General features: G+C 47.7%; 1 protein-coding gene across 1 annotated transcript; it reads left to right on the plus strand.

The window, feature by feature from the left end:
- The first annotated feature begins 1,256 nt into the window (after positions 1 to 1,256).
- On the plus strand, positions 1,257 to 27,459 carry KIF5A (kinesin family member 5A). The gene is made up of 28 exons (XM_068561782.1): positions 1,257 to 1,412; positions 12,158 to 12,245; positions 12,340 to 12,413; positions 12,811 to 12,915; positions 13,168 to 13,216; positions 13,655 to 13,710; positions 13,959 to 14,046; positions 14,335 to 14,459; positions 14,977 to 15,081; positions 15,403 to 15,551; positions 15,657 to 15,805; positions 16,078 to 16,253; positions 17,031 to 17,099; positions 17,475 to 17,681; positions 17,986 to 18,132; positions 18,738 to 18,926; positions 19,290 to 19,407; positions 19,782 to 19,846; positions 19,956 to 20,065; positions 20,448 to 20,549; positions 21,055 to 21,115; positions 21,365 to 21,436; positions 21,599 to 21,703; positions 24,300 to 24,516; positions 24,765 to 24,918; positions 25,235 to 25,317; positions 25,715 to 25,742; positions 26,197 to 27,459. Exons 1-28 carry the CDS (start codon positions 1,284 to 1,286, stop codon positions 26,273 to 26,275), a joined length of 3,099 nt encoding a protein of 1,032 aa, XP_068417883.1. The 5' UTR covers positions 1,257 to 1,283; the 3' UTR covers positions 26,276 to 27,459.
- The last annotated feature ends 147 nt before the right edge of the window (positions 27,460 to 27,606 follow it).

A 27,606-nucleotide genomic window follows, 5' to 3' on the forward strand; every position in this document is an offset into this window, starting at 1 on the left:
CCAGTTTCTAGGTGGTTCTGTCCAGGGGCTGCAGCAGGAGTCTGACCTGAGGGGAGGAAGGACACAGAATCTCTAGCCTTGGCTCTTTTTTTTTTTTTTCCCCCAGGGAAGGGAGAGAAACAGAAGAAGGGCCTGAGAAAGGGGCTGGGGTGTTGGGACTCTGTCCAACAGTACTGAGACAGGAAACACACTCACGTAGGTGCCTAAACCTGCCTGAAGCCCAAATGCAGATGTCTGCTCTAGAGGTCCTTTCTCAAAGCCCCTCTGGCCTTATCCACCGCCATCGCCATCATCACCCCTCCATCACTGCTTTCTGACTCCCTTTCTCTTGCAAAATTACTCTTTCCCACCTCCATCCCAGCCCCAACCTATGAGGCAAAAATGAGAATTTTACCTGCTTTTGAATTCTGATAGGCCAGAATAGGAGTTTTTCTTCCTTCCAACTGGGGATCTATTGTGTATGTTGGGGAGAGAGTAGAGTGCACCTTTGGTTGTAGAAGGGGAAGGGAAGAGCCAGACCTCCCTTGACCCTCCTCTCTGAAAAAATGGGACCTGGACACCCACCTCCATAGGGGTACAGGCAGCTGCCCTTGAAGGCTGAGTGGGCTGGGAATCTTTGCGAGGGTTGTGGGGAGAGGGGAGGAGAGGTGTGCTCCCAATTTGGAGAGAGGATTGTGATGGGGGTGAAGGATGCCTTGGAATAAAGGAGGTGTAAGCACAATTGACTCTCTTCCCCGGACAGTAGACAGGCCCACCTCGGATCCCTCAGCCCTTCCAGGGGGGTGGAGTCCGAGCGAGGGACAGACAGGTCTGGGATGCAGGGGGTGGGACGCAGTGAGTGACTGGGGTGGGGAAGGGGTGAGGACCAGATAATCTCCAAGGGTTAGGGGTGGGGAGAGGAGGCGAGAAAAGAGCAGAGGTGCCGCGGTTCGGCAGTGGGCGCCGCGGAGTGGCAGCCCCCCGCGAGGGAAGCCCCGCCCCGCTCCTCCATCACCGCCCCGCCCAGGCCCGCAGCGCCGCGCTGCAGCGCGAGGGGCGGAGAGGTAGAGCGCCGAGAGAGGACCAGACAGACACCCAGGTCGTCCGCATCCTGGTGCCGCAGGAGCGAGGAAGCTCGCCTCGGCCCTGTTCCCCAGCCTTCGTCCAGGCGCCCGCCGCGCCTTTCTGAGCCCCAGAGACCGAGCACCTGTTCTCCGCCAGGGCCTCAGCTGAGCCCCTCTCCCCCGGAGCACATACGACCCCTGCAGCAGAAGAAGTGCCCCAGCCCCACGCCGACGACCACCATGGCCGAGACCAACAACGAATGTAGCATCAAGGTGCTCTGCCGATTTCGGCCCCTAAACCAGGCCGAGATTCTGCGGGGGGACAAGTTCATCCCCATTTTCCAAGGGGACGACAGCGTCGTTATTGGGGTGAGTGCCGCCCCTGGAGGGAATTTCGGAGAGGGGGCGGGAGGCTGAATCTTTTCCCCTGCCGAGCCTCAGCCCCTGCCTGTCTCTGCGCCCTCTCTCCACCGCTCATCCTCCATCCTTTTCGCCGCAGCCCCTCCTCTCCCTGCATCAGGATGCCTGGGTGTGGCCTGGCCAGGCCGGCGGCCGAGTCTCTGCAGAGGGAGAGGGGGCTACTTTCCCGTGATCAGGGGACCGGATTCCCCTTTGCTGCTCTCTGCAGCGTCCCCACCCCTAGAGCCAGTCCCATGTTTTTCTGATGTTTTCCTTCTTCCCTAGGGAAAGCGCATCTTCCCTTTGTTATTGGCTCAGATCTCTACCCCCACCTCCCAGAAAGGGGGAGACTAGTGGATGGGCTAGATGAGAGGTGGGCAGTCCAGGGTCTCGCGGAGGTATAAATGAGAGTGGACTCTAGGATCAAGGCCTCCATCATTCCCTGAAGTAGTTACAGCCTGGACTTGGGGGGAGGGCACAGGTCTGATGAAGGGTTTTCAGAGAAAGAAATATGTTGGTGCCACACCCAGTTTGGTGGGGGAGCCTCTGGGTCCTAAGGAAATGTCTGCCTTTCCCTCCCAGGTACAGTAGGAAGAGGATTTCCGACCCCCCAACTCACCCTAACAAATAAAAATAACCAAACCCTGAGATCCTAACAAGTAGTTGCGTATTCATCCTTTCTCTTGATGATCCAATAAAAAGTAGCAAGCCATCTCCTCTACCTCATCATGACAGCCCCTACCCATGGAAGAGACCTTATTAAGAAGAACTAGTATCTACTGTGTGCTTGTTACTCTACATATATTATTTAATCTTCAAAACAACACTCTGAAGAAGGTATTAATATTTCCACTTTACAGATGAGGAAATTGAGGCCCAAAGATGTTGAATGACTTTCTCAAGGTCACACTGTTAATTCACAGATCTGAACCTAAATCTGTGACTCCAAAGCTCACGTCTTTCCTTCTGTATCACATTGCCTCCACGGTTTTCTGTTCTGGACTTTTATCTGTGATGGCCCCAAAGGAATTCCTAGGGAATTCCTCACCTACCCCTCCTTTCCTAGATTGGTTGGGACTGTCAGGCTATGGGGTGAAAAGATCTGGGGTTGAGTCCAATAAGGAGTAGGTCTTAAGGGGTGCTGGGCCAGGAAACTGTAGCCAGTTTGAGAAGGGAGGGGCCCATATAAGGACCATCCTCAAGGTCAGGGGCACTTCTTAAGTGTCTTTGATCCACAGTGCTTGTCACAGGGCATGCTTGTTAAAGGAATGAAGGAAAAAAGGGGAGGGAGCCTGGGCCTTCTGAATCAGTGAGATTGGGACTTTGAGTAAACATGCCTTAGGAAGAGACTTGCTTACATGTCCTGTCCCTAAGGGCCCTAGTCCGTCACCAGGCTCTCTCACCCACACTATGGACTCAAATGGGTGCTTTCGCACTGTGTGTGTGCTTATGTATGTGTGTGTTTGCCACATTGAGAGGGCCCCTGCTTCTCTTTGTCTCAGGGATGTTAGACCTTGCAGTCTGGTCAGTCTGGCCAGGCTAAAATAATGCCTGGATCAACCCTCGGGGCCTCTTCTCTGAATAGTCTGGACAGTGGGCGTTAGCTGTGAGAGTTAGAGCTTGAGGGCCCCTTGAGACATAAAGGCTGAGAAACAGGAGAAAGGTAGTTATGGAGGAGCAAATCCACAAAAGCCTAGCTTCCTTGCTCTAGGTTTTTTAGGTAAATCTGAACCAACTCCTTTAGGCTCTCTGGGCCATCCATCCTGGCATGGTGGGCGCAGGGCATGGGGTGATGTTGGGAGAAGGAGTTGTGTTGATCTGTCCAATTTGCCCAGCTAAATAGGAGAGACATGGTGGAGGTGGGGAGGGAGGAGAGATGAAGAGAGGCCCAGGGCCCCCTGCTAATTCAGATTCTATCTTACTCCACAGCTGTTCCTTCCTTATCTGTTTTGCCTGATATTTGCAGGGCTGTACCTTTGTCTCACTCTGCATCTTTCCTTGCCCTAGCCCTTCCTGTCAATCTCTCCTGCCAAGATAAGTGCTTATGGGGGGCCATTTTGTCTCAGGCAGCATCCTTGGAGCTGGCCTTCCCAGCCTTTCTATTCATTCCTCATTCCAGAGGATGAGGGCTATAGGAGAAGTGATTTTGAGGAGTGCCTTGAGGGTCCCAACAAGGGAAAGAGATCTCCCATTCCCTTTCTTCTCTCTTCCTCTAGCTCCCTTTGGGGACCAGTGTGTGGGAAACTGAGGAATTCATGGAGCAAGCTGCTTCAGGATGTCTGGGAAGGTGAGGGAAGGATGAAGGTGGGAGAGGCTAATCTCTCCAAGCCCAACCCCTGCTCCTTTCTCTGACAGCTCTCCTCTCTGCACTGCGGCTAGCTCTGGGCTACCGAGTCCCTAATGTTTGTGGGCTTTTTCTGCTTGGCAAAATGTAGGAGAATAAGCTGGGAAGACAGCTCTGTGAGCCTTATCCACACCGCCCCCCCATGACTTCTCCCAGGAATCTGGGGGATGGAGCTTTGCCCAAGTTAATGACCTGAGTCATAGTAGAAGGGTGTCTGTGTGTGCTATGTACCTTGTTTTGCTCTTTGGGTCACTCAGAATCCACTGTGACTTTTTAAGTGGACCCATTTAAGTGTCTCTCTGCCTTGGTCTTGGTGGGCAGAGTGCCTGCTGTCTGAGCTGTTGCATCTATACCAGACACGGAAGGGATGACAGTAGGGAAACACATAGCCTCTCCGCCCCCCCCCCCCAACTTCCTCTGTCTCTCCCCTTCCCTCCCTCCCTCCCTCATTCAAGTATTTACCACATTCTACCTCCCTTAGGTCTCCTGATGGTTAAGTGGGTTCTTACGGAGGCAGAAAAGCAGGGTCGCCAAGTACCTCGTTTGGAAAAGCCAGGTTGGGACCTGCAGGATTATTGGAACAGGGTCAGTATTGTTTGAGGTGGCTCAGGATTCCTTTGATGTCAGAAGAGAGGGAGTAGTCTCCCCTTAGCCTTGGGCGAGTCTGTAAAGGAAAATGGAGAGGGGAGGTAATGTTCACTGTGGCCAGTATCGCTCCAGCATTACCATGGCAACAATCCCCAGGGGTGTCACTATGGAAATCAGTCCTGGTGCTCTGAAGTTCAGCCTCTACCAAGTGGTTTAGCAAAGGTTGGAAATGTTGGTCGTCTTTGGACCCCTGATCTTAGGCCCTCCCATTAGCTTTAGTCAGCACACACAGTGGAAAACTCCAGAAAGTGCTGGGAAACACAGCTGGACAGGAGACAAGGAAGCTTGGAGTGGGTCAGAGGAGAACAGAGTCCTGGGTTGGGGGACTCTGAAGAGAAGCCCTCTGGAATAGGCACTGAGGAGCGCTTAGACTGCTGTGGGTGGAGACATAGTGGAGCTCAGAGGCATTCCTCGAAGGTGGAGGGTCTCCCTGAGTGTTTCTAACCTAACAGTCTTCTAGTCCCTGACGCTGTACTGAGTCACAGAGTCTTGGATTATTACCTGGAGGTAGAGATGGTGAGGGAGGCTCCTTGGAGAGGATGGGTGGGAGAACTGCATTCTTCTGAAAAAGGGGTTGAGGTTGCCAAAAGGAAGTGAAGAAGGGCTTTAGCTCTGTCCAGAAACATTTGGAGAAATGCCCACATGGAGGGGGGCGGGTCGGGGAGGGGAAGGAAAAGCCACGACAAGGCTCTGACGCAGTGTTGGCACGTCAGTTCTGGGATCACTTAGGCAGTGTGGGTCTGGAATCAGATTGCTTGGATTTGAAACCTTGCTCTACCATTTCTCAGCTGTTTGACTTTGGGAAAGCTACCTTACCTCTCTGAACCTCAGTTTTTGCATCTATAAAATGTAATAATAATAGTACCTACTTCCTACGATTGATGTGAGCATTAAATGAGATAATGCATATAAACTGCTTAGCACAGTGACAGGCACATAATAAACTCCCAATAAGAGTTAGATGTTATTATCATTTTATATGTGCTGTCTCCCCACAAGCTAGCCTTTGACACAACTGGGCAGTGGTTAACATTTTCCCCTCTTACTGGTTGTTTCATCCAAACATCCAGGTCCCTAGTATCTTCTTGCTCTCTTCTTCCATCAATGTCTGTGTTTCTTCAACAAATATTTACGAAGAGCATCCTGTGGGCCAGGGACTTTTCTTGGTGTTGGGGATTTAGAGGGAATCCCTGCCTTCAGGAAACACTTGGTCTACATGGTGATCCAGGCTGAAAAGTGGCCTGGGCAGAGTCCTGGGAGGGGGCATCAGAAATGGCTTTTGCTAACTGTACATACACTTCCCCAGATTCTGATAAGAAATCCCCCACAAGGTACTACAGTCTGACTTGGAATAAATATGTGTCATGAAAGATGTAAATAATGGTGATGCTTCCCATGTGAGTAGTCTAGAAGTGGAAAAAGTGGAAAACCACTGGTCTAGTTATTCTCATAAAAAGATCTGACAAAACGAATTCACCATGGCTGTAATCAATAGAAAATTAAAAGACATTTGTACTTCAACAGATATAAAAATCTTAAGAAATGAACTAGATTTGGAACTCAAGGGCTCAACCGAGAGTAGGGAAGTGGTAGAAGGCCTTCCCAGAAACCCTAGAATTGTATCCATTGCTTTCTCTGCTCACGAGATTACTAAGTGCACCCATTTTTAGCTCTTGGATATTTATTATCCTCATGGTTCCAAGAATGCCACCCTTCCTCCCTCTCTGGTCTCTTCCTTCCTCCCAGCCTAGGCTGAGGAAAAGGAGTTCCTCGGGCAATAATTGCCTTCAGCACTTGGAGAGCGCCCTCCATTTCATTGCGTCCACAGCACCCTCTGGAATCCTGTAACTGGGAGTGTTAGAGAGAGAGAGAGTTAATCCCCACGTTCCCAGAAGGGAAGAAGGGAGGGGCGAGGCTGGCTTGAGAGTTACATTTAATCCCCTTTGGCTGCATGCCTGGCTTCAAGAAGCATAGATAGACATCATTGGTGGAGAAGAGGTGAGAGTCGCTGGCCTGAGATGGACATGTTTTGTTTGTTTCTATTTCTTGGCCACTGGATGGGAGAAATATTGAGTTAGATTACAATTCAAGAATCAAGGTTCAATTATAGAATAAAACAAAATGAAAGAAAGATATTACCACTTAGAAGGAGAGGTGTCAAGGCCGCTTAAAATCTGTTTATTGTAACACTGTATGATCTTATTCTGTGTAATAAGAATTTTATGCTTTGTAATGAAGTGTAATGACGAACGGTATAGATAAAAAGGGTGAAAAATTCACAAAAGTCCTATGAATAATTCATAAACTCACTCAAACCTTAAAAAAAACAAGGTAGATTTTTCTTTAATAATTCTAAACATAATCATAATCTGATTACAACACTAATGTATTTTAATTGTTGACAAAGTTAAAAACAAAGAAAAGCACATAGAAGAAACTAAAACTCACTCAAAATCCCACCCCCCCAAAAAAATACTGTTAACAATTTGATGTATTTGTTTCCAGTAGTTTTTTCCTGCATATAAACATATAATAATTTTAATAAAAGTGTATCATAAATTATATTGTTTAGTAACCTATTTTTTCACCAACAAAATACATGACTATTTCACCATCATTAAATATTTTACATAATTTTATTTATTAAAAAAAACTAAGTTAATTTTTTAATGTCTTACATGCACATGTGACAAAATTCAAATGATATAAAAAGATATACAATGAAAAGTAAGCCTCCTTCCTACTCCTCTTTCCTAGCCACCCAGTTCCCCTCTCAGAAGGCAGCCTTATTGCCAGTTTCTTGTGGATCCTTCTAAAAGAATATCATACATTTACAAGCAAATACATATATACATGCATGCACTTTTTTTTACACAAATGATAGCATACTATACATATTGTTCTGTACCTTGCTTTTTTTTTACTTAACAGTGAGTCTTGGAGATCCTTCTATATCAGCACAGAAATATCTATCTCATTCTTTTTAGCAACTGTATAATTTGTTGTAGGGATATGCCATAATTTATTTAACCAGGTCTCTATTGATGGATATGGATATTTAGGGTTGTTCTAATCATTTGCTATTACAAACAATTGAACGACCATATGTATATTTAAGGGCCCAGCCAGTGCAATGCATCATCAAACTATTTTTGGCCACTGCATGCACGTGGGATCTTAAGTCCCTGACCAGGGATCGAACCCATGCTCCCTGCAGTGGAAGCATGGAGCCTTAACCACTGGACCACCATGGAAGTCCCATCGTCAAACTATTTTATTTTGGCCACTTTGATAGGTTAAAATGCTAGTCTTAATATTCATTTCTCTTATAAACAATGAGGTTGTGCATAATTCATATTTTAAGAGCCATTATCACATCATTTTGTGATGTGATATTTTATGATAGCACTTACTGAGGTATAATTTACATACAGTGAGTGCACAAATCTTATGCAAACAGCTGGATGAATTTTATAACATATTTTGACACCTATGTGACCACCACCCAGATTGAGATCTAGAGCTTTTTTTTTTTTTTTTAATTTATTTACTTTATTTTTGGCTGTGTTGTGTCTTTGTTGCTGCGTGCAGGCTCTCTCTAGTTGCAGTGAGCAGGGGCTACTCTTCGTTGCAGTGCACGGGCTTCTCATTGAGGTGGCTTCTCTTGTTGCAGAGCACAGGCTCCAGGTGCGCGGGCTTCAGTAGTTGTGGCACGCAGGCTCAGTAGTTGTGGCTCGCAGGCTCTAGAGAGCAGGCTCGGTAGTTGTGGCGCACGGGCTTAGTTGCTCCGCAGCATGTGGGATCTTCCCGGACCAGGGCTCGAACCCATGTCCCTTGCATTGGCAGGCGGATTCTTAACCACTGCGCCACCAGGGAAGTCCCAAGATCTAGAGCATTTTGATTGCCCCTGAAAGCTCCCTTTTGCCCTCTTGCTGTCAATATCACCCCAAGGCAACCGCTACTTTGACTTCTATCACTACAAATAAGTGTTGTTTATTCTTGAACTTTATATAAAAGGAATAATACAGTATGTGCTCTTGAGTTTCAGTTCTTTCACTCAACTCCTTTTTGAGATTTATTGGTGTTCTATTATGACATCATTTTATTTTTTAATTAAAAAAAATTTTTTTGGAGTATAGTTGCTTTACACTGCTGTGTCAGTTTCTGCTGTACAGCAAAGTGAATCAGCCATATGTATCCCCTCTTTTTTGGATTTCCTTTCCATTTAGGTCACCACAGAGCACCGAGTAGAGTTCCCTGTGCTGTACAGGAGGTTCTCAGTAGTTATCTATTTTATACATAGTAGTGTATATATGTATGACATCATTTTAAATAGCAGCAAAGAATAAAATATATGTACATGCCATAGTGTAATCAATTCCTTGTATTAACCAGTCCCCTAAATGTAACTCCTTTCAGTTGTTTTCAATTTCTCATTATTATAAGCAGTGTTGATAATAAACATTCTTGTAGCTAAATATTTGCTGCAAATATTTCCCTAGTACAAATTCTTAGGAGTAGAATATCTGGGTCAATGGATATGTACAATCCAAGGCTTTTGATTATGCATTTTTGAATTGCCCCTTAAAAGTATGGATGTACTGTCCTACCAGAAAAGAATGAGCATGATCCTTTCGAAGAAATTATACCCCCTTGAACCCTCATCTACACTGCATATTACAATTAAGTTTTTGTTTTCCAGTTTGATAGGTGAAAAATGATGTTACTGTTTTTTTCTTCAAAAATGTTGATCATCTTTATGTTTATTGAACATTTGTATTTCTTCTTCTGTTGTTAGTACCTAACTCTTGTCCATATTTTTCTGGTTAGTTTTGTCCTCTGTTACTAATTTATGAGAGTTCTTTATGTAGTAAGAATATTAATATCTTTGTTTAAAATTTTTTCTTGTTTAAAAATTATGTATTTTCATTTTGGAATAGTTTTAATCTAAATCAAAAAGAACAACAACAAAAAAAAACTCCTAAAATCCCACTGTCCAAGGATAACTACTGTTAACACGTTTTTCTATGCAAGCTATACATATATACATATATATAATTTTTTTACAGACATGGAATAATGCTTCATATACTCTTTTGTGTGTGTTTTTTTATACTGCATACTATAACATCACCTATACTATTTTCTTTTTTTAATTTCAAAGCAATACGTTGTCATTGTAAAATATTTACATATCACAGAAAAAATGTAGTAAGCATAAGTTCCTGTCATTCTGCTCTCCAGTGATAACCACCATTAACAGATCTATATACAGTCTTCCATATCTTTTTTCTAAGACTATTCTATCCATATGCTTTTTAAAAATGTATATTCACATTATACAAATTGTTTTTATTTTTTCACATGATCGATCTTGGACATGTCAATATATGTAAACCAAACTTGCTCCTTTTAATGGGGGTAGATTATGGAGGTATCATAACAGATATCTTCTTGATGGATGTTTGAATTGTTTCTAGTTTTTCTTGGATACAAACGGCTGCAGTGAACATCCTTCTACACACATCTTTAAGTGCTTAAGCAAGTGTTATAAAATAAATTCCTAGCATTGAAATCGCTGGGACAGAGTATGACCAGCATGGACATTTAAATATTTAATAGAATTGTCCTCCAGAAAGCCCCTATCAGTTTACAGTACTCCCTTAGTTGTAGAGAGCACCTTCACAACTTCTTTCTCTTTGTGGATTCTGTTTTTTGGGCTTCAGAATCTTTCACCACAGAGAGACCAGATAAATATTCCAGGCAGATATTTATCATAAGCCAGATTTTAAAAAAATTTTTAATGTTAAAAAAAATTTATTAGTATAAATAATATTTTCCTTTTTGCAGAGAAGTAAAAAGGAAACAAAATAATACACTATTGTCTCACTCTCTTTGGCATTAATAAAACAAGACAAAACAAAACACTTGTACATGGTTTAAAAATGTAAACTTTCCAAGATGCAAACTGAAAAATGAAAGCCTCCTCTCTCCCAGTTTCTCTCCCCCAAATAACCACTGTTAATACTTTTATATAATTCCTTCTGGAAAAAAATTCTACATATGTTGATGCAATATTGTAGATATACCTAGACCCACATCTTCAGCTTTAGCCAACTTTTATGATTTCTCTCTTTTTTTTTTTTGAACTGCAAAGACTGTTTATTTGACACCAGTAGCATACATCATAGTAAAAAGGAAACCAGTGATCACAATTTAATGTTGTTTGGGGGATTCTAAGATAAAATAATAAAATAAGCGGTATTAACAGTGGAAAGAAATAGACAAAACTATTACATGCATATGATTTCATACCTGGTAACTCAAAAGACTGAACAAAGAAGCTAATAACATTAATAAGATATTTTATAATGTGATTGGATAGAAAATGAATAAATTGAAGCACCTATTATGTCCCAGGATCCAAAAATACACCTTATAATAAAGTATGACTTTTCTTAATTAGTTAAAACGTGTCTCCCAAACTCTGGTGTCCATAGATCTGAAGGTTTACATATCAGTTGAAGAAAGATGGACTCTAGTAAAATAATTTGACAACTAAGTCATAGTCTCTTTACACTGAATGACGGGAAAACACGACTGAGTAGTTTGTCACTTATGACGGAGAACAAGCATAGTCTCATTTAATCTTACCAGAGATCTTCCCTTTAATATGACTAGATAGCAAATATATTCTGTTTGGCTCCCTGGGTTGTAAATATTTTGTATCTTTAGCATTCTTATCAGCACATGTGATTTATAACATATTACCTGAATTAAACAAAGTACTTGTAGGTCTGAGTGACTTGCTTCACAGTTTCTCTTTACTTAAAGCTGCTTCCCTAAAGGGAGATCTATATTTCTTTTTTTTTAAAATTAATTAATTAATTAATTATTTTATTTTTGGCTGCATTGGGTCTTCGTTGCAGTGCGCGGGCTTCTCATTGCGGTGGCTTCTCTTGTTGCGGAGCACGGGCTCTAGGCGCGCGGGCTTCAGTATTTGCGGCTTACGGGCTCTAGAGCGCAGGCTCAGTAGCTGTGGCGCACAGGCTTATCTCCTCCGTAGCATATGGGATCTTCCCGGACCAGGGATCGAACCTGTGTACCCTGCATTAGCAGGTGGATTCTTAACCACTGTGCCACCAGGGAAGTCAGAGACCTATATTTCTGATTTCATATATTCTTTTCACAAACAGAGAGCTTGTGTTAATATTTCCACAACAGCTCAGCAGTTCGGTATTTGTGTATTTCATTTACACAATAGGCAACATGCTATACATCTGTCCCTAACTTTGCATCTTTCACTTAATGCATCTTCAACATCTTTTCACATCAGGACATATGGATCTACTGAGGAAGATATTTTTTAACTTAGTGGTAGATTTTTTAATGTTAATTTATTGTTCTTCACTCTCCACAGCCTGTGGCCCTCTTGTCTTTTCCCATTTGGCTTCCCAGGCTAGGGGTCTGGGATGGTGAGTGCTAAGTCATCACACCCAGACTGAGATCCACTCGTGCAGTCTCGCTGTGTGACCCTCCTCAATGACATTCCACCCCACAGACACAACTCCTGATGTCAGTACTAAATTTTGCCTCTCTTTAGTTTCCCTCATCCCCATAATTGTCCATGCGTACAGAAGGTTGAAGAACGGATGCCTTTTCAGGTGTTTCTCCTCCCTCACACCTGCCTACTGATGTCTGCCATCTTTTATTTCCATTCCAGGGGAAGCCATATATCTTTGACCGTGTATTCCCCCCAAACACGACTCAGGAGCAAGTTTATCATGCGTGTGCCATGCAGATTGTCAAAGGTAATGAATGTATTTTTAGAATGTATTTTTTTCAGGCTCCTCATTCCCTACCCCACTTCTCTCTACCTGTGCTCTTTCTCTGCCATCTCTTCAGATGTCCTTGCTGGCTACAATGGCACCATTTTTGCTTATGGACAGACATCCTCAGGGAAGACACATACTATGGAGGTAAGGGTTCTGACTTTTATGGGCATGAGGAGCTGGGACTGTTAATAGGAGGCCAAGGAATCTCAGTGGGGAAACATCTAGGAATTGAGGGCTGCCTGGTACAGAGGATGAACGGAGGGCAGCGTTATAGTGGAAGTTTAATGGAATCCCTTCAGCCTGCTGCAGTTCACCCTCCTTTCCACTACTCCAGTTTTCTTCTTTTCACCTGGAAAAGAAGGAGCAATGAAAGTCCAGAGGGCTGCTCAGTTCCCTCCTCCTTTCACTAAAAGGTAGTGACCATCCCCTAAGTTAGGATAGTCTTCTTAGCAGCTGTTACCTCTGTGTTCATCTGCATACCTCCGAGTTGTCTGATTCCTCCTGAGCCCCAGCCTCATTCCAGAATACCCTTACTCCCCAGGGAAAGCTGCATGACCCCCAGCTGATGGGAATCATTCCTCGAATTGCCCAAGACATCTTCAACCACATCTACTCCATGGATGAGAACCTTGAGTTCCACATCAAGGTGATCAGGGCATGACTGCTGGGCATTCTCTTATGAGACTGGGAGGGGAGGGTCTAGTATGAGCCCACTGAGATCCTGGTGCCCCAACTTATTCTCCACCGTGGTTACCTAAGTTCTTCTCTGCCAACATAGTCTCTTCTGCCTTTTCCCTTCCACCACCACCATTTGAGTGGGTCGCATTAGCCTGAGATCCCTGGATCAGATTTAAGATAGGCCCTCTTCACTTCATACTTCTCCTTTCTCCCCAACCAGGTTTCCTACTTTGAGATTTACCTGGACAAAATCCGTGACCTTCTGGATGGTGAGTGGTGTTTAACCCCAGTGGGTGGGTAGGGGTGAGGAGGGCAAGGAAGAGAAAGATCACATTGCTTTTGGGCTCTTGGGTTTTGGTACTGTTTGGTGAGTGATGCAGCAGGCACACAAGGACACACACACTTGTACTCATGTCCCTTGCCTCCACTCACCAAGAATTTCCCAAAACCGAAAGGGTCAGAAGATGAGCTTAAATGCCCAGGCCCATGTATAAACAGCCTGAGTCTAGCTGGAGCCCTGGGGCTGGAATCCTGCAGGAGGAAAAACAGCCTTCAGCGCGTGCAGGGAGTTTAGGCTTCACAGGGGAGTCTTCCTCCCTCTTGCACATAGAAGAATCCACCATCCGAGTAGACTGCAGTGTGCAGGGGTTGGGGAGGTGGGGGGCTGGAAGTGCTGGCCTCGCTCACCCTGAATTGTCTTGATTCAGTGACCAAGACAAATCTGTCTGTGCACGAGGACAAGAACCGGGTGCCGTTTGTCAAGGTGAGAGTGGGGATGGGACACCCAGGTGGGGCCAGTGTATTGAGAGTGCAGGTGTAGGAGGAGGGTAGACCAAAGGCCCACCCAGAAGTTGGAGGGCGGACGTCCTGGTGGGGTGAGACACGCCAAGGGGCTGGGGAGAGTCTGGAGCCTGGGAAGAGGCGCCGTCCTGAGAGGTCATTTGGTCACTGTGCAGGTAATTTAATTTGCAGATCAAAGTGCGTGGGTCACTGTCCATTTGCCCCCTATAGGGTTGTACCGAGCGCTTTGTGTCCAGCCCAGAAGAAATTTTAGATGTGATTGATGAAGGGAAATCAAATCGTCATGTGGCTGTCACCAGTGAGTGGGGAGACAAGGGGCTCTTGAGCGTGGGGTCTGCCTCTCCTCTGTGCCCTCTGGGGCTGAGGGACGCGAAAGTGAGCAAGGGAAGGCTGTGTCCTCCAGAGGAGGAGGGACGCTTGTCTGTGTGACCCTGAGACCCGCTGCCGGGGAGACGTAGGGGCTAGGCTAGTCCTGACGGACACCCCCTCTCTTGGCGGGTGGAGGCAGGGGTCCGTGGAAGCCGGGGCTGAGGGCTTCAGTTCCGCAGGGGTTGGTACAGGGACTGTTTCACCCTCCCTCCTACAGACATGAATGAACACAGCTCTCGAAGCCATAGCATCTTCCTCATCAATATCAAGCAGGAGAATATGGAGACCGAGCAGAAGCTCAGTGGGAAGCTGTATCTAGTGGACCTGGCAGGGAGCGAGAAGGTTGGGGGTCCTGTCAGGGTGGGGTGGGCAAGGAAGGAAGCCTTGGAGGGGGGTGGCCTTTTTGTAAATCAAAATAACTTTCTTATTGAGCTAGAATTCACATACCATAAAGTTCACCATTTTAAAGCGTACAGTTCAGTGACTTTCAGTATGTTTGGAAGGTTGTGTATCATCACCACTAATTCCAGAACATTTTCATCACCTGTTGACAGTCATGCCCTCTTCTCCCCTCCCCCATCCCCTGGCAACCACTAATCTACTTTCTGACTCTGGATTTGACTTTCTGGACATTGCACATAAATGGAATCGTATAATGTGTGTGTGTGTGTGTGTGTGTGTGTGTGTGTGGTGAGGTCTTGTAGCAAGAGCATTTAGGGGAACAGAGGAAGGGCCTTCTCTGTCCTCTTTCCCTCTCCCCGTCTCCTTGGACTAAGCCACCTTACGTGGAGAAGAGGTGGGGAGAGCCCCCTCCCTCTGCAGCCGCTCACGACATACTCACCCCTTCGTGCCCTGGTAGGTCAGCAAGACTGGAGCAGAGGGAGCCGTGCTGGACGAGGCCAAGAATATCAACAAGTCCCTGTCAGCCCTGGGGAACGTGATCTCTGCGCTGGCTGAGGGCACAGTGAGTGCTCCTTAGGTGTCCGCACCCCTCAAGCCCCACCCCATCTTCTGCCTTCTCCTAATGCCCCACCTCATCATGCCAATTCATGGGTTGCTCCACCCCTAGTCAACACCACCGTCCCTTCTTTATTTTTATTTTTATTTTTTTTGGCTGTGCCATGCAGCTTACAGGATCTCAGTTCCCTGAGCAGGGATTGAACCCGGGCCACAGCAGTGAAAGCCCGGAAGCCTAACCACTAGGCAACCAGGGAACTCCCCCACCATACTTCTGATTCCCCCATTGAATTTTTTTTTCTGATTTGTGTCCTCTCTCTTCCCCCAGAAAAGCTACGTTCCTTATCGTGACAGCAAAATGACACGGATTCTCCAAGACTCCTTGGGAGGAAACTGCCGGACAACCATGTTCATCTGCTGCTCACCATCCAACTACAACGATGCGGAGACCAAGTCCACCCTGATGTTTGGACAGCGGTCGGTGGCAGGGTCCCCCACACCCTGCCGCAGCCCCTGCTGCGCTCTCCCCTCAGGGTCTTGTGAGCCTTAATGGAGGTCTCATCTCTTCATTCTCCTCTCCAGGGCAAAGACCATTAAGAACACTGCCTCCGTGAATCTGGAGTTGACTGCCGAGCAGTGGAAGAAGAAATATGAGAAGGAGAAGGAGAAGACAAAGGCTCAGAAGGAGACGATTGCAAAGCTGGAGACAGAGCTGAGCCGGTGGCGCAGTGGTTAGCAACGGGTCCTGTGGGTGCAGGGAGCCAGAGGGGGCTCCTACGATCTCCAAGGGGGGCTGCGTTTCCGGAGGGGTGCAGTAGAGCAGTCATGAGAGAAAGCGAGAGCGGCTTGACTGCCTTTACCCCCACCCCCCAAAAGGTTGACGGTCCACTTGGCAAGAGAGATGGAGGCCTGGAGGTCTCCGCATTGTACAGTGAGGGAGGAAGGACCCTCGGATGCAGCTGTCCCTTCTCCCATCCCTCACCTTGTTCCACCCCTTTGCCAGGAGAGGACGTGCCAGAGACGGAGCGCCTGGCTGGGGAGGATGCAGCCCTGGGGACTGAGCTCTGTGAGGAGACGCCCGTGAACGACAACTCATCCATCGTGGTGCGCATCGCGCCTGAGGAGCGGCAGAAGTACGAGGAGGAGATCCGCCGCCTCTACAAGCAGCTTGATGACAAGGTAAGGACAGTCGGGCAGGGCACAGAGGTGAGAGCCCAGTGGGATGGTAAGTGAGGGATTAAAGAAGTAGCTTATCCTGCCGTTTTTCTGATTTTAAAAGAGATGAATGTTCATTATTGAAAATATGGAAGATAAATAAAAATATATAGAAGAAAATTTAAATCATCTCCTCCCACCATTCAGAAATAAAGCCATGCAATTGAGATTATACTGTATATGTAACTTTGCATCCGATTTTTTTCATTCCTCATTATATAATGAGCAATTTCCTACTTTGTTAACAATTCTTCATAAAAGTATTTTAAAATAGCTGCCTAACAGTCAATTTATCAGAACGTATTTAACCATTTACTTATTTACAGGCCTTCTAGGGTTTTTTGTTTGTTTGGCTTTTTGTTGGTTGGTTGTTTTTGCTATTATAAATAGCTCTGAAATGACTGTCTCTTGTGCGTAAGACTTTGCTTTGGAATGATTTGATTAGAATGGAGCGCTAGAGTGGGATTTCTCAGTTAAAGGATATGAACATTTAAAGGCTTTTGCTGTGCATTGTCAAGGTTATACCAACTTCTAGGAAGAAAGGGATTAAAAAATGAGGGCAGGGGTCAAGGAGAGAAGCTGAGGGAAAGACCTCTTTCTTTTTTTAGGATGTGGAGTTTCTAAATCAAAGCCTAAACTAGCTGGATTTTTATCAGGATCCACATCTACCCCAACCCTGTAAGTCTAAACTGGAAAGAGTAGTTCCCTTCACCCCGTCTTTACCCCTTTTGCCTCCAACAGGATGATGAGATCAACCAGCAGAGCCAACTCATAGAGAAGCTCAAGCAGCAGATGCTGGACCAGGAAGAGGTAATGGGAAGGAGGGCAAGACACGAGAGGAGAGGGTTGTGTGTTCATCCCTGAAAAGCATCAAAAAGACCTTTTCCTGATAAGATGGAAGAAGGGCCATTCTGCTTAGGGGTTAGTCACCCTCCAAGACTATAGAAATCTGGAAACTTAATTGGGGTTTTGCTTAAAGCATGGATGCCGGAGTCTGGGTGCTTCTTCATTCTGTTGCCCTACTTCTGTGAAGCGGAAAGCCCATTTCCTCTTGACTCTTGCTTTGGCCCTTGCTTCTCTCCTAGACCTATACCTGGGTGGGGGGCTCAGCTTCCCCAGACCAAGGGGCCATCGAAGTGGTCGCCGGCAGAGGACTCCCTCACGTGGCTCGCCCCTCCCTTGCAGCTGCTGGTGTCCACTCGAGGAGACAATGAGAAGGTCCAGCAGGAGCTGAGCCACCTGCAGTCGGAGAACGACGCCGCGAAGGATGAGGTGAAGGAAGTGCTGCAGGCACTGGAGGAGCTGGCCATGAACTACGACCAGAAGTCCCAGGAGGTGGAGGAGAAGAGCCAGCAGAACCAGCTTCTGGTGGATGAGCTGTCTCAGAAGGTGGTGAGTAGCCGGCTAGGAGCTCCCTGGCCTAGAACATCCTCCACTTCCAAAGGGACCTCTGCTTCCTGATAGGGCAGGATCCCGTTTGCACCTTTGCACTGCCGTTCAGTGTGTCGTGGGACACTCCCCCATCCCCGCCACTGCACTTTGCCCTTCTGACCCCTCTCCCTTCCAGACCCTTCTGCAGGGCTTGTGTTCTCTTCATAGCAGCCATCAGGGTCATGCGTGAAGGTAGAGGCCTCCGCCTGGGCTGGGGAGGGGAGCAGGAAGATGGCGGTGGGATGACCTGAAGGGCTGTCCCCAGGCCACCATGCTGTCCCTGGAGTCTGAGTTGCAGCGGCTACAGGAGGTCAGTGGACACCAGCGGAAACGAATTGCTGAGGTGCTGAACGGGCTGATGAAGGACCTGAGTGAGTTCAGTGTCATCGTGGGCAACGGGGAGATTAAGCTGGTGAGTGGAGAAAGAGGCGGCAGCCTTGTTCAGGTCATTCTTGTTCTGGGCACTGGTGGGAGGTGCCAGTGAGACAATCCAGGCCCTCAGGGATACTGGGGAGGGGGTGGTTCCAAAGATCCAGGAAACACTCCTGCAAACTAGACACAGGAAAGCAGGTAGAGGTTTGCATAGACTCAATTGAAATACACGTTCTAAATCCACACACCAACTGAAATTCACATTGCTGAATAAAGAAGCAGTGGAGATGTGCTTATAGCAGGATTTGGAGATGGGAGCACAAAATTAGGAATGATATATGCAGATCTGTGGCAGTGACAATGACCCATCTGGGTGATCAAGCAGGTCAGTTTGACTACAGAATATCCTGTTGCTCTATAGGATGAAAGAAGGTCAGAATTGGATCTTTAAGCGCAGAGAGAGGGATTTAGTGTGAAATGACAGGTGATACAGAGCTGCTAGAAGTCATCTGGAACATAGCCATCCCACCCGAGTCCCTGTGTCTGTGGGTGTGTGTGCCTGGGGGCTAGGCCGAGTAGAAGGAAATGGATAAAGGGCTTCCCGGCAGCAGAGAGGCACCTCCTCCCTTGCTTGCTCTCCCACAGCCGGTGGAGATCAGCGGGGCCATCGAGGAGGAGTTCACTGTGGCCCGACTCTACATCAGCAAAATCAAATCCGAAGTCAAGTCTGTGGTTAAACGGTGCCGGCAGCTAGAGAACCTCCAGGTCGAATGTCACCGCAAGATGGAAGTGACTGGGCGGGAGCTCTCATCCTGCCAGCTTCTCATCTCCCAGGTGAGTGCGGAGGTCCAGAACCTTTGGGTGCCGTGGGAGAGGACGGGCAACTCTGTGCTTATGGGATAACTCCTAGCACCCACGTTTATGTCAAGAGCCTAGGGTCAACTGAAGTCAAGGACAGAAGAGCTGGGGGAAGCAGAGAGGGTCCAGGCTAGAGAAGTGAAGGATCGGGGGATACTGCCCTCTGATCCAAGAGGGTCTAAAGGAAGGGTCTCCAGAGGAATGTCCCTCGACCCTGCATCCCCATGGGAGGTGTAGCAGGAAGGGAGGAGAGCTGGAGCTTATGGAGGTCTGCACTGCCTGGAGTTGGGTCCTTTGCTGCATCCATCTTCTTCCTCTCATGAACCCTCACCCCACCAGCATGAGGCCAAGATCCGCTCCCTGACGGAATACATGCAGAGCGTGGAGCTCAAGAAGCGGCACCTGGAAGAGTCCTATGACTCCCTGAGTGATGAGCTGGCCAAGCTCCAAGCCCAGGGTGAGGCCCTCTTAAACGTCCAACCCACCCATCCTGGGATCTAAGATCGCAGAGGGGACAGGGAGGGAAAGTGACAAACATCACAGGAAACCACCCAACAGCACACTCACCAAAGCATTAGACTGAAATCGTGGAGTCCAACTCACATGCTGCTTAGCACACTTTTGCACGTAGCTCATTTTCCATGAACCATAAACCCTCCGTTGTTCTTTGTCCCTGCTGTATGAAATTGGACCATCCTCACCCAGAAGAACATCCCTGTGGGCCCATTCTGGGTAGACGTGCCTTGGTCTGCCTGGAGCTCTGGTCACAATGTGAAGTTCTGTCCGGAGGAGGTAGGTCTGATGTAAGCTGTCTTCCCCTCTGTCCCTCAGAAACTGTGCATGAAGTGGCCCTGAAGGATAAGGAGCCAGACACACAGGACTCCGAAGATGTGAAGGCGAGTGGGGAAGGCGTGGGGAGGACTGGGGCCCGGCAGGGCTGTGCTGGTCCTCACTGAGCGGGTGTCTGGGAGTCTAGCTTTGAGCTTGGGGCGGGGTTGTTTGCAGAAGGCCCTGGAGCTGCAGATGGACAGCCACCGGGAGGCCCATCACCGGCAGCTGGCCCGGCTCCGGGACGAGATCAATGAGAAGCAGAAGACCATTGATGAGCTCAAAGAGTAAGAGTTCCCCAGGGCGGCTCATCTCCACCCAGTCCCCTCCCTTTGCTGTGCCTACTCAGATGCTCCCTCTTGCACCAGTATCCGGTTCTTTAACTTCCATGTGTCATTCCCCTGACAATGACACGACTTTGCAGCCCAACTCCAGGAGGTACAAGGAGTGAGGACTAGTCCCTATCTGCAAGGCTATTCTGATTAGATAGCTCAGGGCCCCTCTGTCATGGAAGCAGTGGCCTGAGTCTGCCTCTGATACCCGAAGGTAGATGCATCAACACTACCAGGACTCAGGTGTAGAAGAAGGAAAGTGTTTGAGGAGCTGGGCTTCCCTTTGCCTCTCACTGACATCTTTTTGTTCTCCCCAATACCTCCTTGCCCTCCGCAGCCTGAATCAGAAGCTCCAGTTAGAGCTGGAGAAGCTTCAGGCTGACTATGAGAAGCTGAAGAATGAAGAACATGAGAAAAGCACCAAACTCCAGGAGCTGACGTGAGTGACGGGTCTGCCTGCAGACCCTACTCAGACATACTGCAGAGGCAAGACACAATCTAGATGTGAATATGGTGACCACAGGAAGCAAGTGCCTCAGAAGAACAGTTTGATGGGGTGGGGAAGGGGGAAAAAGGGAGGCTTCTGTTCAACATTAGCAGACATGGAAGGATGTGGGTGATGTTTTGTGACATGTAAAAAGCAGGTTACAAACAGTAGGAATGGTATAATCCCATAACAGTTATGTGGGATATGCATGCATGGAAGAGTCTGGAAAGATGGACACCAGAATGTTCACGGTGGTTTGATCTGTAAGTAGCAGAATCATGGCTTTTTATGGAACTCATTTACTTATCTTTTTTTTTTCTTTTCTAATTTCTGCACTGTGAACATGGGTAACTTGTGTAATAAATAATAATAAAATATAGATCAAAGGAATGGAGGAGGGAGGAGAGAGGGAGGCAGGGAGGCCCTGAGGGATTCTTCTGTTTCCCTCTTCCTCCAGATTTCTGTATGAGCGACACGAGCAGTCCAAGCAGGACCTCAAGGGTCTGGAGGAGACAGTTGTGAGTGGTTTCCTTCTCTGCCAGGTTAACAGTGTGTGGGTGGAGGGCTTCAGTTCTTCCTCCCGATTTCTTCCTAACCCCATTCCTCCTTGCCTTTCTGCAAAGTCAGTCTGTGGCATGATCTGGACGCACCTTTTCCTAAAGGATGAGTGACTCACTTGTCTAGAGAGACTGGAGGGTCCAGTAATTTTGGAGGGGGAACGGTGACCGGGTATTTGAAGGCCCCCAATTTTTCTTCATTGTTTCCAGGCCCGGGAACTCCAGACCCTCCACAACCTTCGCAAGCTGTTCGTTCAAGACGTCACGACTCGAGTCAAGAAAGTGAGTGCCGTCTCGGGGTCTTCCCAGCCCCCGTATCCTCCCCCTGTCCTCAGGCTTCTCCAGACCCTGTGGCCTTCAGTGGGGCTGGCTTGGCCTGGTCTGGGTGGGACCTGATTGGCCTCAGGACAGCCACACCTTTCCCCTGCCTCTGTCTCTCATCAGAGTGCAGAAATGGAGCCCGAGGACAGTGGGGGGATTCACTCCCAAAAACAGAAGATTTCCTTTCTTGAGAACAACCTGGAACAGCTTACAAAGGTTCACAAACAGGTAAGAGTGAGGGTAAGGGGTGAAGAGAACTCTTGAGGCCGGGAGCCTAGGATACCTAAATCTTTGGAGGCCCTTGGATTTAGGAAAATCTACTTGCATGTTTTCCTTACTTTTCCCTTTTCCCTTTCCTACTAATCCCTTCTTTATCCTGTATTTGGTTCCACTTTTACCTTGTTCTTGGTTCTATGCCTGTTTTCCCTTTCCCAAAGCTCCCAGCCTGCCTCTGCTCAAAGTGGAATTCCCCAGGCCTACGCTGTTGGAGGGAAAGGTTGAAACTGATAGAGGTTTCAGAGGCATGGGGCCGTGACCGTACACAGGGGATACTGGTCAGACGTTAGCCAGAGACAGAGAGCAGAGAGACAAGAAGCCAGGAAGCTGGGCTTTCTCTCATGGAGAGGACTCCCTCTGCCTAGGCCTGGGGCAGGCACACAGGGCAATTACATGATGTCCTCAGACGGCCCAACCGGCCCCTGGTCAAGGCCAGTGAAAACTCCTGTGTATTAAGTTGCTGCCTCTCTATCCCCCTCCTTGCTGCTGCGGTTCCTTAGGTGGAAGACTGGGTTTCAAAGGTATGGGGTGGGGAGGTGGAAGGGGCAGTCCAAAGGAGTCAGGACAGGAAATGTTTGGTGCATACAGAGCAGGAGCACCCTGGCTAGTGCCAAATAGCTGAGCCTTGAAGACAGATGCAACAGACTGTCAACTGGCTCTTTTAACTGATTCGTAAAATAAACCCTAACCTATACTTCATTCCCTTCTTTTCGAATCCACCTTAAAATTCGTTTTAAACTCATATTCTCATTAAACTACAGCTTAAACTTCTTTTCTTCCCAGTGCCATACCCAGCATATATAGTAAATACCCAGTACACCTTCTTATTTTTTTAAATAATGAAGAAAATCCTAGAACTGTGGCCCAATCATAGTCCACAGGGTTTATTTATTTTTTTTGGACCTGCAGAGGGCTTTAGAACCATCTTTCCCCCTTTACTTATTATAAAACAGTGTGAACAACATTATAGAAAAGTTGAAAGGGAAGAAACATTTGTAATCGGTTTTGCCTTTCTTTTTAATTTCTGTGTTCATTTTCCTTCTTAATCCAAATGCATATTACATTGCTTTTTTTCCCCAATTTTTCATTGTAGTAAAGTACACATAACGTAAAATTTATGACCTTTAATCATTTTAAGTGTACCATTCGGTGGCCTTAAATCCATTTGTAATGTTGTGCAACCATCACCACCATCCCTCTCCATAAGTCTTTTCATCCTGTAGAACTGAAACTCCATCCCCATTAAATAATAACTCCTCATTCCCTGCTCCTCCACCCCCTGGCAACCCCCATTCTACTTTGTCTCTATAATTTTGGCTACTCTAAGAATCTCACCTAAGTGGAATCATCTGGGATTTGTCCTTTTGTGACTTGTTCATTTCACTTAGCATAATGTCTTCCAGGTTCATCCACATTGTGGCACGTTTGAGGAAATCACAGGCTGTTTCCTTTTCCCCCATGAAGGCTCTGCCTCTGTTCTAAGTCTCAAAGACCAAAAGCTACTCACCTATAGGAGAGAGGACTCCTAATATCCTACCTCAGGGGACACAAGACTAGAAAGGAAAACATGAGCGATGTAGAAACCTCTCAGTCAACAGAATCTTAAATAGCCAGGGCCATAACCCTATTACAAATTAAGCTAAGTTATTGTCACAGCAAAACATTGTTTATAATCTGTAAATTGTCCAAAATTAAAGGGACAATTCTCCCAGTGTTCCCTGCTGCACTGATTTACCTGGTATCTTCCAAGGCCGGCTCCTTCTGCAATCTGTAGGGCCCTAGTCATTGTGTGAAACCTTGTAAAAAGATCAGGAAGTCTTTTCTGGCTGCAAGGTGGTTGCTACCACACTGTAGCTTAATTTAAATGGGGAGAGGGACAGCCCAGGAAGTCCTTGAACATGAGGTAATGAGCACAAATGTTTGTGAGACTTCAAAACATTTTCTTTCCTTCCTATGGGACGGCCATATGTGTGTGTGTGTGTGTGTGTGTGTGTGTGTGTGTGTGTGTGTGTGTGTGTGTGGCGCGTGCGCTCCTGTATTCCAGCTTCTGCTCCTGCTCTACACTGCACCTAACCTGCACTCAGTACCATCTCCACCCTCCAAACTGCTACTGTGCTCTTGCTGCCTCGCCCTGTGCATGCCCACAAAGCCATCTCTGGGGGAGGGGGAGGGGCCTCATTCCCATGGTTGCCCTGGGGCTGTTGGTCTGGCACCAGCTGTGAGATATTGGGGGGTTGGTGGTGTTTAGGCCAGGAGGAGACTGGAACTCTTGCTATCCCAAGAGTTCTGGGCTACAGAGGAGTTGGCATGTTTTTGCTGCTTGGAAAACGATGTAACTTTTTAATGCCTGACTACCATTTGCTAAAGGGAGAAGGAAAGAACTGGCCAGAACAGCAATTAGGTAAAGGGAATGAGGCCTTTGGAGGAAACGACATGGTCTCCACCTTCCCTGACATGACTTTTCCTTATTCTCTCTCCCACCCGCACCCCCGACTCTGCTGCCTTGTTCGCCTCTCTCCCCACCTCTTCGCTGGGGCTCATCCCACAGCTGGTACGTGACAATGCAGATCTGCGTTGTGAGCTTCCTAAGTTGGAAAAACGACTTAGGGCTACGGCTGAGAGAGTTAAGGCCCTGGAGGGTGCACTGAAGGAGGCCAAGGAGGGCGCCATGAAGGACAAGCGCCGGTACCAGCAGGAGGTGGACCGCATCAAGGAGGCCGTTCGGTACAAGAGCTCCGGCAAACGGGGCCATTCTGCCCAGATTGGTGAGTGGGGAGTGGGCGTCAGTAGGCGGGGCGGGGTGGGGGGGTTACGGGGGGGATCACAACCTGGGGGAACCCAGCAAATTCCTCAGTGTAACCCCACCCCAGCCTCATCCCACCACCACTACAAAAAAGTAGAAAAGTGAATTACCTTACATGCAACTCAGTTCAGCTCTAGCTAAATGACCTTGCAGGGCAACTGCAAGGTAACAAATAGCCTCTTCACGGTCATTTTCCTTTCTTTGCCGCAGCCAAACCCGTCCGGCCTGGCCACTACCCAGCATCTTCACCCACCAACCCCTATGGCACCCGGAGCCCTGAGTGCATCAGTTACACTAACAGCCTCTTCCAGAACTACCAGAATTTGTACCTGCAGGCTGCACCTAGCTCCACCTCAGATATGTAGTGAGTGACCATGGGCGGGCTGAAGTCCCAACCCAAGGCTCTCTGCACCCTATAAGGCATAAGACTGGGTTAATTATTGGGTGAGACTTAATTCTTTTCCTAAGTAGCTTCATTTCTAACCCTTTCTCAACTTCACACCTTTGATTAGAAGGTGGGCATCTGCCCTCCCAGCCTGAGGCCATGTTTGTTGTCCTCTGGTCTCTGGGGATGGGAGGGGTGGATGGCTTCATCCCTGAGGGTGAGTGTGGATCCGTGGTCCTCGGAACAGTGGAAGGTGGGTGCCAGAGGTTGCATCTCTCTGCTCTGCTCCATCCAGCTTTGCAAACTCCTGTACCAGCAGTGGGGCCACATCTTCTGGAGGCCCCTTGGCTTCCTACCAGAAGGCCAACATGGACAATGGTGAGTGAAAAAGATGGGTAACCAGCCTGTGGGATCCCCAGGGCAAGTTGAAAAGTATCAGAAAAGTAAGTGACCCTGCACCTACAGCTCAAACACAGGGTCTTGGACGCTTGGAAGTGGATTCCTCCGGTCACGTGCCTGTCCCAACCCTTACCTTCCTTTCCCCTTCTCCTCTCCTCTGTGAGGGCTCAGGGAGGCTTTTTCTCAAACAAAATAATGATGCAGATTGGGGTAGTTGAAGACGAGTGCCACAGATCCAGATGGCAGCTATGTTCCCAAGACACTTAGCTTTTTCTCCAAGGGATTAGGATGAGAGAGGGTTTGAGGAGACTGTTAGTAACACCCAATCTCTTTTTTCCTTCTTCCAATCTTGTGTCCTCCATGATGTTGTCTTCAGGAAATGCCACAGATATCAATGACAATAGGTACGCCGGTTGCCACTGCTCTTGGGCTCTCTGGGTGGGACCAGAAGAAATGGTTACATTTTCCTCATGCCTTACTTAGAGGTTTGCTGGAGACTTTGGGGAAAGGAGGAGGAAGTGAGAACCATTCTCGCCATCACTGTGTTGTCCAGGAGGTCCAGTCATCCCCTGCCTTGGTGTAACACTGTCCCCTCCTCCAATTCTCCCTGGGGTTCCTCCCCATGCCAGCTATGGGGGCTGGGAGAAAGCGCCACGGACATCTGATGACCTGGGTTTCCCTCCTACTTTTGGGAACTTTGTGACCTGGGGCAAGTCAGCTCTATCTCTCTGGCCTTGATTTGCACTGTATTCCTGCCCTTCGTTATCTCACAGGGATGCTGAGAGAGCAAAGTGACAGGAATGATGTCTTTTATACGGAGCTGACAATGCTGTGATTATGCTGGGTCTCTTCTTCCAGGAGTGACCTGCCATGCGGCTACGAGGCTGAAGACCAGGCCAAGCTGTTCCCTCTCCACCAAGAGACGGCAGCCAGCTAATCTCCCACACGGGCTGCTGCATACCTGCACTTTCAGGTAGTTTCAGGCCGCTTCCTCTGACCAGCTCAGGTTGCCTCCTTTCTTGCCCTCAGCTTCGTTTCTCCTGCTTTTTTTAAAATCATCTCAAAACTTTTACTATATAGTTGTCCCTCAACTCCCGCTGTCCCCTCCCAGGGGCTACATCAGAACTGCCCGGTGTCCCCTAGGCACTGGCCTCCCCTCCCCGCTTGTGCTTGGCCATAGTGGGAACCACAGTACTGCCTTTCTGCCACTAGGGGTCGCTGCAACATGTCAAAAGAAGTGGGCAAGGGCAGTGTCCATCTAGAGCCCCAACACAGGTCACAGAACCTAGTAGTTATTAGGAGACCTTGGGAGATCTCTGTGTCCTATACTAATATCTGTATATGTCACCAATGAGCTTTAGCAAATGCCCCAGGAAGTCTAACTTTTTGTTCCTCTAGCTGCTGTATCAGCACTCCCCTACAATCTTTCTAGTGGAGGTGGAAAACAGCTGCGTGCCCACCTCCAAGCCCCACCTTCACCTCTGTCCTGGGTCCCCTCCCCTGTTCCCTGTGCTCTCCTAGCAGCACAGGCACCTTCCTGGTTCTTGTGTGTCACCAGGCTTCTCGCCAGGGTTGCTTTATGGCTCAAAACGGGCCCTGGGATCCTGTTTTATTGTCCACCTTGGATCCTTGGAGAACGAGAAACGAGAGAACATGGCCAGTCTCCTAGTGGGCGGCATCCAAGCTGAGCCCTCTCCAGGGGTTTTCCAGAGTAATAGGCCAGGCACACGCAGGCAGAAAGGCATGAGAAGCAAGCAGTAGGAATGGGGGAGGAAGAGTTAGGGAAGGCCTGCGGGTGGAGGAGCAGGAGCTGGGAGGGTGGCGTCTGGTTGTTGATATCAAAGGAACAGGACTGTAAACCCAAGTTGGTACAGATGCCACCCTGTTCCTCTTCAGTAACCGGGCTGCAAGGTGGTTCCTCACAACCTCTTTCTCTTTCTTCCCCAGTTTCTAAGAGGGACTGAGGCCTCTTCTCTCAGCATGCTGCAAACCTGTGGTCTCTGATACTAACTCCCTCCCCAGTCCTTGTTGTTTGACTGTACTATGTTTGATGTCTTCTCTTACTCTGTATCTCTTTGTACTCTGTATCTATGTATCAAAAGCTGCTGCTATGTCTCTCTCTTCTCTCTGTCATACTCTCTAGTATCTAATGATGTATTTAGCAATTTCTAAGCATAGTATACCCTCCTCATTTGGGGCCATAGGGAGGAGGGTCAGCGTTTCTTCTTTCTCTCATATATGCATCTCTCACACTGAATGGTGTTAGTC

The sequence above is a fragment of the Eschrichtius robustus genome, chromosome 13 (assembly GCF_028021215.1).
Source record: "Eschrichtius robustus isolate mEscRob2 chromosome 13, mEscRob2.pri, whole genome shotgun sequence".
Lineage (NCBI taxonomy): Eukaryota > Metazoa > Chordata > Mammalia > Artiodactyla > Eschrichtiidae > Eschrichtius > Eschrichtius robustus.

Excerpts from the sequence above, each read along its gene's own strand:
- KIF5A (XM_068561782.1), top strand. The coding sequence starts at position 1,284 with ATGGCCGAGACCAACAACGAATGTAGCATCAAGGTGCTCTGCCGATTT. Across the intron at positions 16,254-17,030 it reads ACAAGCAGCTTGATGACAAG|GATGATGAGATCAACCAGCA; the intron begins GTAAGGACAGTC and ends TGCCTCCAACAG. Across the intron at positions 21,116-21,364 it reads AGGGTCTGGAGGAGACAGTT|GCCCGGGAACTCCAGACCCT; the intron begins GTGAGTGGTTTC and ends CATTGTTTCCAG.